Here is a 15,576-nt window from a genome sequence, read left to right as displayed (position 1 = left end):
CCTCAGCTAGCTCCGAGGAACCAAATGTAGAATCAGAATTGGTACTCAAGTGGAAGGCAAAACTCTTATGCTCAAAAAGGCCAGAGAAAATCAAAGAGGTCAGAAAAATAGTTTGACCTGATTCCCATGGTCGTCGGGTCGAATTCTCCCTCTTTTGCTCAACAGATCATTGGTGAAGTTAAGGGTACTAGGACCTCCTCCAACATCTCTTCCCTTGAACTACGACATGAATGCTAGGTGTGAGTTCCACTCAGGAGCACCGGGACACTCTAGATCGAGAGTGTAAGGCTTTCAAATACAGGTCCAGAAACTTTGATTCAAAGGCTATCGCGTTCACACCAAACGGCCCAGATACTGAGCAACCTCATGCTGCCATATGAAGGAACTTCTGCAATGTCACGACCAGTGCCAATGGATGAGGAACAAGAAGCTGAATAAGAGCCTCCTTGGGGATTATCATACATAAGTTCCTATAAGCATGATGACACCGGTCTACGTTTGAAACAAGGCTAATCACGCCAGCAATTATGTTATCATTCATTCATTTCATTCATGTGTGACTTTCTTGCTTGTCACTGTAGTATTCACTCTTAAAAACTTGTTTTTGCAAAAATGAATGAATATGCATGTTTTAAGTCAATCAATCGTGTTCACTTACTCTCTTACTTTTGTTTAAAAACGAAACTTAGAAGGAGAATGATGAATATAAGGTACAAATAGCTCATTGCATGTATGCTTTTGAATAACAACTTGCTGATGATGTAGGCATTGCTTCAAATTCCCAAACACTGGAGGTATAAGGATGATAATCCCTAGTTAATCCCTTGAGCCTAGAAGTAGGAGTTTTCTTCCAAGCAGAGAAACCCTCACATCTTAAACCCGTGGCAGGGTAGTCTTCACTAATTTGACCACGCGTTCAATTCCTAACACACAAAGTAAGGAGTGTCCATTTGAGAATCAACCACATCCTAGGAGAGTGTCTTGTCTAAAGGACAACACACTCATTTCCCTCACGAGAGTCGAAATCACAAATCCAATGGTTGTCCCTACCCAACCAAAAAAGTGAGACAGTCACAAATCCTTTCAAACCAAATAACAAACGTCACCGATTGTTCCACACAAAAAAAACTCTAAAAAAAGAGAGAAAAGAAGCCCGCTAAGTCGAAACTTGAAAGCAAGTGCTTAGGCAAAAATTAGGGTATCCGTTGGACTGTAAGCAAAAAAAACAGTCCAGAGCAAAATTAGGGAAGTTGAAAAAACAAAAAAAAAGCAGAAGAGGAATCAAAAACAAAAATCGTCAGCAAGAACAAAGTCGTGTGCTGATGCAAACACAAAAATAGAAAGGCAAGTGTGACTGTTCACTCCACAACCTGTGTGGTTCTCTTACTACCACCCATCATTCTAAGAGGCGAAAGTCTGTGTCAGACTAGTTGAACGTAGGACTGAAGGTATTAAGAAGAATGGGCGGGCTAAATAATTTTTGAGCCATAAATCCTTTGTTTCTTAAACCGTGAACCATCCACGTTACAACCCTCAAAAGACCTAATTGAAGCACAGGTCCATTTCGAAAGCCTATTGCATTAAGCTCGTGTCGAAACTGACTCCTATTTGTTTTGCTAAATATCGTATTACTTTTTTAACTAGTGATCCATTCACTATATGTCATCTTTTCAGTGGACATACTTGGATTTCTAAAGCTACCATAAAACATAACATTAGCATAAACAGTTTTACTTGTGAATGAGCATTGACATCAAGAGCATTTTCATCACGAAGAACATGACTTGAGAAGTTTTGGGTCCCAAAAAGAGGCAAATTTTCCTGAGGACTCCGATGAGCAAAGGTCATCCCCTTAGATTGATCTCACCAAGGAGGGCAAGTGTATCTGAGAACTCCGTTGAGCAAGCCACTTCAAGATCCATCAGTCTGGGATATACCAACGTCGATATTAGGCAAATCTCTCCAAAGGCAGTTGGCCGGGGGCATCCCTCAAAGTCTCGAGAAGTCGCGGGGGCAGAATCCCTTCAAGGTTCGTAACAGGGAGGACCACTTCAAAAACACGAGAAAGTCAATCTTTCCAAGGATGGATAAGCAGGGGAAGGCAAACCCAAGACGTTGGGGTATATCAGATCAAGATCACTTTACCCATGGTTTGCTTCATAACTTGTAACTAGGAAGGCATCCATGTAGATACCTAGTAGATTGGGGCAAGACTGGCCATGGAGAGGAAGCATTCCTTATATTTTGGACTTTCTTGCTCAGATCAAGCATGGGACATCAGAATATCCAGGACCAAGCTCACTACGTCAGCCAAGTTCAAAGCAAATGTCGGGAAGTCATGCTAAACACATATCCCATAATTTGTCAACAATGAGCCTTGAAGCCAAGCAAAATATTTCCCAGTTCCAACCATTCTTGACCCACCTCAAGGACATTTGTTGAACTATCCAAAACAATTGCATCATCATACGCACCACCCATGTTGCTTCACTCATACATATCATGCACATGCATAACATGAAGCCTTTCCCGATAAAGAATAATGAAGCCAAGCCTCACTTGCACCTTCCAAAAATTAAAGCTTGGTGTTATTGGCACCCCACCCATCCAAAACAAATCTCTATCATTAACCATAAAGCCCAATCGTTATTGGCACCCCCAAACAAATCTCTATCATTAACCATAAAGCCCCCAATCACTATTGGCACCCTCTCAAAACAAATCTCTATCATTAACCATAAAGCCCAATCGTTATTGGCACCTCCCAAAACAAATCTCTATCATTACCCTAAAGCCTAATCGCTATTGGCATCTCCAAACCCGAAAGCCCACTCCTATTAGCATCACTAGAAATAACAAGCCCACTTCACTGGCATCTTCATAAACTCAACTCCAATCAACATTGGTACCCAGAAAGTCTCACCTCCCAAAAGGGAGATCAATTCAAAGACAATCAATATTCATCTTGCATTACCACATGCACTGCATCCAATAAACACACATGACCTTCTTTCAAAATAAGGAAGTTGCATATCAAAAAGCTCTCTCACAAAAATGAGAAAATTCGCATTAACATGCACCATATGCATACATAACATAATAAATCCTTCCGTCAACCCTTTGATGAAGACAATTCTTTTCCGTCAACCCTTTGACGATGACAAATCTTTTTCCGTAAACCCTTTGACGATGATAAAATACCTTTCCGTCAACCTTTTGACGAAGACAAATTACTTTCCGTCAATCCTTGTGACAATGACAAACTTTTTTCCGTCAACCCTTTGACAAAGACAAATACCATTCTGTCACCCCTTGACGATGACAAACTTTTTTCCATCAGCCCTCTGATGACGACATTTTATAACAGTTTCTTTCCGTCAACCCTTTGACGAAACAATTACCTTCCATCAACCCTTTGACGAAGACAAATACCTTTCTGTCAACACCTTTGACGAAGAAGACAAATAACCTTTCCGTCAACCCTTTGACGAAGACAAATTCTTTTCCGCCAACCCTTTGACAATGACAAACGTTTTTACGTCAACCCTTTGACAAAGACAAATTACCTTTTCGTCAACCCTTTGACGAGACAAATTCTTTTCCGTCAACCCTTTAACGATGACAAACTTTTTTTCGTCAACCCTTTGACGAAGACAAATTACCTTTCCGTCAACTCTTTGACGATGACAAACTTTTTTTTCCATCAGCCCTATGATGACGACATTTTACAACAGTTTCTTTCCGTCAACCTTTTTGACAAAGACAAATTACCTTTCCGTTAACCTTTTGACGAAGACAAATTTACCTTTCCGTCAACCCTTGACGAAGACAATTACCTTACCTTTCCGTCAACCCTTTGATGAAGACAAATTACCTTTCCGTCAACCTTTTGACGTTGACAAATTACCTTTCCATCAACCCTTTGACAAAGACAATTACCTTTCCGTCAACCCTTTGACGAAGACAAGTTACCTTTTCGTCAACCCTTTGACGAAGACAAATTACCTTTCCGTCAACCTTTTGACGAAGAAAATTACCTTTCCGTCAACCCTTTGACGATGACAAACTTTTTCCGTCAACCCTTTGACGAAGACAAATTACCTTTTCCGTCAACCCTTTTGAGAAGAATTTACCTTTCCGTCAACCCTTTGACAAAGACAAATTATCTTTCCGTCAACCCCTTTGACGAAGACAAATTACCTTTCCGTCAACCCTTTGACGAAGACAAATTACCTTTCCGTCAACTCTTTGACGAAGACAATTACCTTTCCGTCAACCCTTTGACAATGATAAACTATTTTCCATCAACCCTTTGATGATGACACCCTTCCCATCAACCTTTGATGATGACACCCTTTTCCATCAACCCTTTGATGATGACACCCTTTTCCATCAACCATTTGATGATGACACCCTTTCCATCAACGCTTTGATGACGACACCCTTTTCCATCAACCTTTGATGATGATCTCTCATTGGAAACAAAAATCCCTACAAAAATCCAAATACCCAGTTGCAGTCCCACATGCATTGCATGCATCACTTCATGCACAATTTTTCCCGTCGAAATAGAAAGTCCCACTAAAGCCCAACCATACTTAGCACAATCCATAGATCATGCATTTGCATACCCCAGCAGCCCGAGCATACACCGACTTTCTGCATACATCGACATTTTACATGCATAAACGTTGCATCATAATATACTCTTCATATTGGGGCAAGTATGTTTAGCGTAAGTTGGATTCAAGCCTTTCTCGAAAGTGCAAGGATCCCCGTGAATAACCCCAACGGTTTCCCCAAAGTATCTCTTTTATTTGCCTTTTGCAAATATTGTTGGCCTTTTGTCAGTACCTCCGCCTTTGCGAGACCCCTCTTCTTTTTGCAAGGGAAAACCCTGTTTTGCCTTTTTGCAAGCCTCCTTGTTACCTTTCGCACGAGAGAGTTTACCTTTATCAACTTTGCATGTAAGCAAAAATGAGAGATTGACTATTGACCTATTCTCTTATCGTTTGTCTTATAACACCTGATGTAGGTTTGGCAAGTCCCAAGTGGTAGCCATATTTCAAAAAAATTCATCCCCGCCGTTGTGCCTGAGGGATATAATGAGTTTTTCGTGCCTACCGTAAATTTTCCTCTACCTTGTGTATGATAACCACCATATCTATTCACCTTCCTTTTGCAAGTACTCACTGTGCCTTTTGCACACTTTCAAAATAAAACCTTCCCAGCCGTTGCTAGGGATTGACACTTTTCAAACTCAAATCTTCCTAGCCGTTGCTAGGGATTGATATTTTTCAAATTCAAACCTTCCCAGCCGTTGCTAGGGATTGACACTTTCAAAATTCAAACTCCCCAAACAGTTGCTAGGGACTTACACCTTTAGATTTCAGGTATTCCAGCCATTTCTAGGAAGCGTCACTGAACTAAAACCTCCCTAGTCATTTCTAGGGATCTGTCTTTAGATTTCAGTTTTCCAGCCATTGTTAGGAAGCGTCACTGAACTAAAACCTCCCCAGTCGTTGCTAGGGATCTATACCTTTAGATTTCAGGTATTCCAGCTATTGCTAGGAAGCGTCACTGAACTAAAACCTCCCTAGTTTGTTGCTAGGGATCTATCTTTAGATTTCAGGTATTCCAGCTATTGCTAGGAAGCGTCATTCTGAACTAAAATTTCCCAGTCGTTGCTAGGGATTTTCACTATCTTTTACATAAGAAACTTATCCCGAAGAAGTCATATTCCCTCTCATCTTCTTCTTGACTTTTGTCATGAAGCTTTTCTCTTTGTTTTCCAGTTGAAGAGATATTTATGTTACACACCATAACATATATTGCATATCATACACATCATGACATAAGCATCCACAGCTGACCCATGTCCTCCCCACATAAATACCATAAACTATCCTCAACAGATGATTTCATATCAATTTATTTTCAATCCCATGAACAAACCTTTACAAATACCCATCATACTCATATCACATTCATTTCATTCCCAGTAGAGTGAATTTTAGATATTTTATTTATTTAATCCTCTCTTACCTTAGATTGTGGAAGTCGTTGCTATCTAAACATTCAGGTTCGAGAAGATTAAATAGGGCAGCTGTCATACCCCAAAATTTACCCTACCCCGATACAATTTTCATCTGATCCATGAACCTACTGCACTGCCATGCATACATTCATTATTTAAAAAAAAATAAAAATAAAAAAAATTGGGTAACCGGTTACTCTAATCAGGGTACCGATTACCCAGACCAAAAACCTTTTTTGGCCATTTGGCACTGTGTAACCGGTTACCCTAATCAGGGTAACCGATTACACCTGCGCAATAGTAGATATGGCTCTGGTTTTTTTACCCAAAGGACCTTTTCTTTCACCCACTTCAACCCCTTTGCTTCCTCTATAAATATAGCACTATTCCCACTCATTTTTCAAGCTTGAAAGCCACAAAACCTCTATCCAAATCACACTCAAGCTCCCTCTTTCAACAAAAACCCTAACTCATCCAAACCCTCTATTCTTCTTGACCGCCCAACCACCATGTAAAAATCCATAATCTCCACACAAAAAAAACAGTAGCAAACTTGTAACCTTCACTTACATAATCATTCACCACCACCACATAAACATACAACTTCTTCCCTTCCTTTTTCTACCACAACAACCATAACCACCCTCTTCTAAACTTTTTTTTGCTTCATTCTCAAACCCAAACACAACAACAACCTAGTTTTGACACCACAATCTTGGTAATATTTTGGACTCAAACTCCTTGATAGTTTTAGTTTTGTTTTGTGTTTGAAAATGAGTTTTTACTCTGGGTTGTGTTTTGAGAGAGATTGAGTCAACTTTGAGACAAGTGGTTTTTGTTGGATTTACACCCTCTTGGGGATTTTTTTCTCTTACTACTTTTTATCCACCATTTTCAATCAAACTTTGTTTCTTGTTATCATTTATATTTATTGGTTGATGAGATCTATTAAATCATGGCTATGGTTGTTTAGAGTTGATAAAACCTTCAGTATTTCAAACCTATTAATGATTATCAATAGATCCTTCATGATACTTTGGGCATTGATAGGTTGCCTCTATTTCAACCATGTTTTGGTCATTTGATACATAGATGAAACCATTTCCTTTACATTGTTTCTTGTTAACATTTAATATTTATTATTGACTTGTTGTTACATTTATTTGGTCGATGAGTTCTATAGATCATGACCAGGTTGTTTAGAGTTGATTAAATCTTCAATACTTCAAACTATAATGGTTGATCAATGATCATTCATGATACTTTGAGGCATTGATAGTTGCCTCTATTTCAACCATGTTTGGGTTATTTAATACATATATGAAACCATTTTCTTTACATTAACTTGTTAGTCTATTTGCTTATTGTCATTCTACTAACCACTAACCACTAACTACTAACATTTATATTAATGCACTTTAATTCCTTGCAATTATTTTATTGTCACTAACCATTATATTGTGATATTGTCATTCTTTATCGTGTGATTTACTTTTATGTTATTACCTTGTAATTTACATTCAAGTACTCATTATCATCATCATTGTACAAATCATTATGCATGTTTATTTACTTGTTATTTATTTTATTGTCATCATACATAAAAAGTAACAAAAACATGATAAAATGATAAAGACCAAAAGTATTCACTCCACTCTAATCAACTTGGACTTAGAGGATTTCATCTTAGGACCTTTGCTTGGAGGCCTTTTCATTACTCTTTGTGATACTTTGTAAACACTTGGATTTTCATCCGTAACTTACATGCATGTTGTAAGATGGCATCATGGCACCATCTTATGGGGACATGTTTGTAAGACCATATCCTTTGTTTAGCTTAGGTCACTTTTGCACACAAAGGCTTTCTCTTGGGTACCTTACAATGAGACTCTTCTTTCTTGTTGGTTACTTTGCATTCATGTGCATAAGCCAAATTTCATAATCAAAATAAAATAAACCCTTGATCCAACGTCAAGTGGCATTTTCTTAGACAAATTCAAAATACTTAATAATTACAATTATTATTGTGCGCCATGAGCCTAAGTGGTGGAGAATGAGTGAGAATGAGCACTCCTACCCTTACTCTGATTATTTTGAACGCAAGACGCTTGCTTGTTGTCTAGAATAATCACCTCCGCCATAGACTTATTACAATATAATCACAAACACTCATTTCATAAAACCCTTATTCAAGGTAAAAAAATACAAACTCATCAAACTCATTTTTGTACCTTAGGGCATCATCCTGAAACCTTTTCTCAAAGGTAAAATCAACCAACACACAAACATTTTCTACTCCGAACTACGGAGCTCTGATTCCTCATCCCCGCATGAGTGATACGTAGGCACAAGGGCCCCAATCCTTGGCGAGCACTATAATAACAAAAACACTCCCTTCTTTTCACACATTCTTTGAAAATAAAACAATAATAGATAAAACCCATGTATGTAAAACAACCCAAATGGTTCCCATGGAGTACCATGGACAAAAGGGGTGCTAATACCTTCCCCTTACGAAACCGACTTCCGAACCCAAATCTCGGTTGCGAGACCGATTCCTTATCTCTTTTAGCGCTTCCCGTGCGCGTCTCTTTTCCAAGGGTTTTATCGACTATTTCCCCTCTCCTCTCCGATAGAGGTGAACTAAATAAAATTCGGTGGCAACTCTTCTGACTTTGCCTCTCTTTGCATCTCTTTGTCCCGGTTTCGTTATCGTGAAATCCCGGTAGCGACAATGTGTAATTTATTTTTTCGTTGAATGCTACTGTTGTTGGACATTGTTGTTTATTAATGTTATTGATTATGAAGTGATCATGCATTCCAGAAGTCAATCATGTCATATCACTCATTATTATATATCTTATATCAAAAAACAAAATATCCATATTTTATCAAACTTTTTTTAGAAAAGATTGGAGGGAGGACGAAAAACGAAATACCCATAATTGCTAACAATGTGCTTTCGGATAAAATCATGTGATGATGTACATGCATTGTTTAAAATCCCAAACACTAGAGAGATAAGGAGTTAGTCCCTAGTTAACACTTAGAGCCTAAAAGTAGGTGTTTCTTTTGGATCTACAAACCCTTACGCTTAACCCGGGGAAGGAAATGTTCAGTTAATCTGACTACACACTTGAATTACAAGAGAAATACATCCCATCTGGGGATCAACCACATAATATTCTTTGGACATGTCTTGAATTGTGGAAAGAACCATGCAAATCCAAAAGTTATGTTAGTGTTCTTCAACGACAAATGACTTGGCAGTCATAACACTTCAACAAGAAAAAAAGAAAAAAAGAAAAAAGCCCGCTAAGTCGAGTACCTAAAGAAACGACTTAGGCAAAAATTAAGGCAATCTCGGTGGACTAAAAGCTTTGAAGAAGCGGTCAAGGAAAAGTTAGGGATCAAAATAAAAAAAATCAATCAATCAAAAAGGTCATGTAAATCCTTAGCAAAAACAAAAAACAGGATTCGGTGACCACCATATCAAGGATCAAAGGGTCACCGACATCCGTGGCAAGAGAAAAATAAGGTGACCACCATATCAAAATCAAAGGGAAACCGACATCCATGACAAAAAAGGTGATTTCCATTTCAAGGAAATATTGAACCATCATCTTCACTCTTACACCGCCAAAATATTTGGAAGACGAACGACGCACGTGTTGAATTAACTGAACGTAGGACCGAAGATCATCGAAAATAAGTGTAAGTTACAACAAATTTGAGCCTTATATCCTTTGTTTTAGCATGAACCATACCACATTACAACCCTTAAAAGACCTAATTCAAGCAGTATTTATTTTGAAAGCATACTATAGCAATGTTGCGTAAACTGGGTCATAGAGATTTGCTAACCTTCTATATTGATGTCATACTCTCGTTGTATCTTTCACACACTAGTTAAATCAGCACTACGCTTGAATAATGGCCAATTCATCACACACTACCACATCATTCCAATAAATGTTTTTTGTTCAAACCTACAGGCCATCACATTAAGATTAATTACTAGATGAACAATTTTAGCAGTAAGTAAGTACTTGACATCAAAGAAATTCCAAGAAGAAATTAGAGAGAGGAACTTGATCATCATCATAGATGATGACTCAAATCAGGCCACCTCATAACCCTATGAATTAGAGGCAAAACACAAAAGGCTCAATGAGGGACAAGTCATCTCAATAGTACATTGAAGCCTAACTTCAAAGATTAGTTGATCCAAAGTAAACCATTTTCAAAATCCGATTAATCTGGGGCAACCCATTGCAAGATTTGGACATTGGGGAAAACCATACTAGACCATGTCATGGTATAGTCGTCCCCCAAAGCTTCCTCTCGAGAAGAACTCCTTCGAACACCCTACAAACTTGGGAAGGCAAGTTGCAAAGGGGCAGTTCCCTCCATACTTTCAGGTTGGTCAAGCAGACCATGCTAGACACTAGCAACTATTGAGTTCAAAATAAGTGTCGAGTGATCATGTTAGTAAAACATCATATCTTGACAAGAAGCCCTAGCGTAAAGCAAAACACAATCATCATACATTTATTATGCCACTACAATCATGAAATCATTTACAAGCCATCATGTCATATCAGACAAAGAAGTTGTGGTTCTCTCAAGAACAAACACGTAGCTTCAACAAAGGATCAAACTTGGGGCACCAAGAGTGAAACACCCTGAAACCCCGGACTCTTATTTAATTAAAATCATAAACTAAAACATAATTAAGCACTAAGGGTGTCACACATTTCTAACACAACATGCTTCTCAAAACTTTTTCAAAAATACGTAGCGGATAATCTCAACAGGTTTAACTGAATAAATCCAACAAATGGTTCAATACTCAACGTGAGGGAAAATAGTCCCATCAATCTCGGAAAAATAAAACACAATTCAAAAAAAATCCCGTCCCAGTGTTACATATCAGAGCGACAAAACGAAACCAAAAGAAACTCAAAAATTAAATAAATAAGAAGACAATATGCGTCATTCTCCAACTCACATCTACTGCTCGTTACCTGTATCTGCAACATAGCCATAACGAGCCACACAACAACAAAAAAAGGATGAGAATAACTTTACAAAAGTTATTGGTGTATTAGTCAGCAAGGATAACATACATGGACATAACACAATCATACCCAAACAACAACACATATCACAATGCAATGTATTAATGTAATGTACTTCTCCTCCCAAAATATATGTGGTACGAAAAGTTTGGATGTCCGAGTTACTCGACGGAATTATCCATGTCTCCAATTTCTCTCTGGAAAATATTTTCTCTGAACAAGGAGACTGTCATTGGCTCTCTCTGAACACTGGACCTCGTCATTGACTCTTTGAGCACTGGACATCGTCACTGGCTCTCTCTGAGTACTGGACCTCGTGGGACCGAAGTCATATCTATCTCTAAATATACATGAATGCATGAAAATATAAGTTACACACAACTCAAAGTCAATCAACAGATAAAATCTCATATTTCGCAAAATATTTCTCTGAACAAAGTCCTCTCTGGAGAGGTTCCCTTTGAACACAAAACTTGCCAATGCAAGACCAACACAATAGTTCTCTCTAAACTACACAACTCGAAAAGAATACTATATAATAATAAATAAAATAATTATATTAAAAATAATAGAGTAAAATTATACTTCTACTCAATAACACCAACTTACACCTCAATTAAACAAAGCTCGAAATATAGCAACAAAGTAAATAATTTATTTTTACACCCGCAAACTCATTTAAGGTTAACTCTTGACTTTTACTCAAGAGAGTGCTCAAGGTGAACTCTAAGCAACTCTAAGCAACTCTTGACTTTTACTCAAGAGAGTGCTCAAGAGTAACAATTTTTACAACTCTAAAATAACTATAATTGATAAATATCTCCAACTCAACTTTAAAATATTATAATTAATAATATTAATTTATATTATTATTATTATTATTATTATTATTATTATTATTATAAAATAAAGTTCACTAGATTTAATTCTAAACAATTTGAAAATAAATTTGACAACTCTAAATATGTAAGAATTACTCAAAATAAATAAATAAAATGACTCTAAAGTATTCTAAAGTACTTTAAAATACTCAATTGACAACTCTGACATGATCCAATTATAACTCTAATTAGTCCGTTAGCCCCTTTATTCAATATTCTTTAACTTTAACTCAAAACTTGAAATATAACTTTAACTAATCAAATTCACTAATGTTATAAATTAATATTATAAATAATAATAATGTATATTATCAAAACTAATTTGATCATTGTATTTCGATATGGAATTTCATGATACCAAGTATTCCATAGTGACTATTTGGAAATGATATTAGCGTACAAATAACATTGTTCAAATATAAAAATGTACTAATAGAATTACTGATATGCTAAATCTCTATCTTTTTTTTACTTTTGTATGCATACTAATCATACTATTTTTCAACAGGAGTACCATTCGATAATTTCTGGTCATGTTACTGTAGCGAGTAAAATTAGAATTGTTAACGTGATTACTAATATCTTGTTACTGTACCGTAAATTCACTCATGTGATTGTGTTAGCGACATGGCATATGACAATAACAAATTATACGAGTCCATTTATTTTCTTTATAATAATAATAACTATTAACAATATTTATAAATAAATAAATAACTCAAAATATTTATCAATTAACTCGCAGCTCCACCTCAAGGCCTTTTTTTCCTTTCCCGACTTGATTGATCAAACACTCAATATTTATAACAGACTCAATTATTATAATTTTCCTCAAGGGAACAACCATAGATTATCATACAACAACAAGACAATCAAATCAGATTCAATAGAAATAATCTTATAAATTTATAAATACTCATGAAAAAGGAAACTCTATCAATCGATGCCCAAAGGGTTTTGCTCAAACCCCTTTTGCCCATAAACCATGATCACAATACAAAACATAAGAGGAGAAGGAAAAAGATATGAGGATAAAATTCCTCTCTATCCGACTGTTTAAACACTCATAAATATTCTAATTATAAATTAATTATTACTCTAAATAAACTCAATTATATTAATTAAAATAATAACTCCATTATTCTCATTAAATCTCACCACACCCTAAACTCTTTACTCAAAACACCTCATTCTCTTTAATTTTAAGTAAAATTTTATTTTCTCCCAACTAAAAGATATCTCTAACTTTCTTAATATTTATTAAATGAAATAAACTAATATAAATTCAATTAAAAATAGATAACTAAACTTGGGGTGTTACAACTCTCCCCCACTTAAAAGGATTTTCGCCCTCGAAAATCTCTTACTAAACATCACTAGCTAAGACTCCCTCAACTGTTTTTCTAACCCACATATTATGCCACCCTCAACGGTGATTGCAACAAAAGAGATATCATTATGAAACATACCTCGAATCGAATCAAATCAAAGCAAAAACCTCTCCACTTGATTGAGCTTGCTTTGGCTCCTGGCACTGAGTATGTATATGACCATGTTCTCCATAATTGAAATATGTCACAACTGCACTCTTGCATCCATTAGCACGATGTCCCAGTTTCTCACACTTGAAACACTTCATAGCAGTACATTCTAAAGCACGATGACCTAACTCTTCGCACTTGAAACACTTAATAGGAGCATGAGCACCTCCCTACTTGTTCCTTTCCCACTTTTAGTGTTTTGACGAGTCTTATGATCCTCCTTAGCAACTGGAGTCACATACGGCTTGCCACGACTCTGGTTTCCATTCTTCTTCTCACTAACACTCTTGTAGTGAGCAGATCTAACACGAATGTCTTTATCATATATATGACACTTGTTGACCAACACGGAGAACTGACGAATTTCCTGATACCCAATAAACTGTTTGATCTCTAGGTGAAGTCCATTCTCAAACTTAATGCATTTGGACATTTCAGCCTCTACCCCATTATAGTGAGGGAAAAACCTAGATAATTCCTCAAACTTAGAAGCATAATCTGCAAGAGTCATATTCCCTTGCTTAAGTTCAACGAATTCGATCTCCTTTTTACTACTTACATCAACTGAGAAATATTTTTCCAAGAATGCATCCCTAAAAATAACCCAAGTTAGCGCAATACCATTAGCCTCAAATCTCTGTCTAGCATTATCTAACCAATACTCTGCTTCCTCTAACAGCATGTGAGTATCATAAAGAACCTTCTGAGCATCCGCACAAGCCATCACTCAAAATATTTTCTCGATCTCTTACAACCAAACTTAAGCACCTTCAGGGTCATACCTTCCTTTGAAGGTTGGTGGTTTATTTCTCTGAATCCTATCCAACCCACGAGATTCAACATCTTCAACCACTGGATTCTGCTGAGCTTGCAAAACCTGAGCCAAAGTTGCCAAGGCATCAACGATTGTGCGATAACTTCTTCCAGCCATTTCTCTGTTACAACAACAAACAACTATTAGAAGACATATTGTATCGACAAGATTCACACATTCGTCGTATATTAGGGAATGAACAACATCATAAAACCTGATCGGATGGACCAACCTGCTCTGATACCAACTATGTAACACCCCGAAACCCCATGAGTCTTATTTAATTAAAATCCTAAAAATAAACATGATTAAGCACTAAGGGTGTCACACATCTCTCTAACACAGCATGCTTCTCAAAACTTTTTCAAAAACACGTAGCGGATAATCTCAACAGGTTTAACTGAAGAAATCCAAACAAATGGTTCAATACTCAAACGTGAGGGAAAATAGTCCCATCAATCTCGGAAAAATAAAACACAATTCAAAAATAAATCTCGTCCCAGTGTTACATATCAGAGCGATAACACGAAATCAAAAGAAACTCAAAATTTTAAATAAAGAAGAAGACAATATGCGTCATTCTCCAACTCACATCTACTACCCCTAAACAACCCTACCCCCTCTACCACTAACCCCACTAACCCTACATGTATCTGCAACATAGGAATAACGAGACACATAACAACAGAAAAGGATGAGAATAACTTTACAGAATTTATTGGTGTATTAGTCAGAAAGGATAACATACATAGACATATTACAATCATACACAAACAACAACAACATATCACAATGCAATATACTCATCCTCCAAAACTGCATGTGGTACCAAAAGTTTGGATGTCCGAGTTATTTTACGGAATTATCCACGTCTCTAATTCCTACATGGAAAATGTTCTCTTTGAACAAGGAGACTAACGTTGGCTCTCTCTGAGCACTGGACCTCGTCATTGGCTCTCTCTGAGCACTGGACCTCGTCAGACCGAAGTAATATTTATCTCTAATATACATGAATGCATGAACATATAATGTCAATCACAACTCAAAATTAATCAACAGATAAAATCTCATAATCTCGCAAAATATTTTCTCTGAACAAAGTCCTCTCTGGACAAGGTTTCCTTTGAACCATAATTTGCCAATGCAAGACCAACACAATAGTTCTCTCTAAACTACACAACTCGAAAATAATACTATATAATTAAATATCAATAATTATATT

The 15,576-nt window shown here is 36.8% G+C and overlaps 1 protein-coding gene across 1 annotated transcript in view; it reads right to left on the bottom strand.

Annotated features, from left to right (window-relative positions):
* Positions 1–14,264, bottom strand: part of LOC127136699 (uncharacterized) — a 16,865-nt gene extending 2,601 nt beyond the window's left edge. Inside the window, exon 1 of the mRNA XM_051063231.1 lies at positions 13,783–14,264. Coding sequence (XP_050919188.1) covers positions 13,783–14,264 — 482 coding nt within the window. The remainder of the gene's footprint in view (positions 1–13,782) is intronic.
* Between the last annotated feature and the right edge of the window lie 1,312 nt (positions 14,265–15,576).

This window comes from Lathyrus oleraceus, chromosome 4, assembly GCF_024323335.1.
Source record: "Lathyrus oleraceus cultivar Zhongwan6 chromosome 4, CAAS_Psat_ZW6_1.0, whole genome shotgun sequence".
Taxonomy (NCBI): Eukaryota; Viridiplantae; Streptophyta; class Magnoliopsida; order Fabales; family Fabaceae; genus Lathyrus; species Lathyrus oleraceus.
Note: the sequence above shows the minus strand (reverse complement) of the source record. Positions and strands in the feature narration are given on the sequence as shown.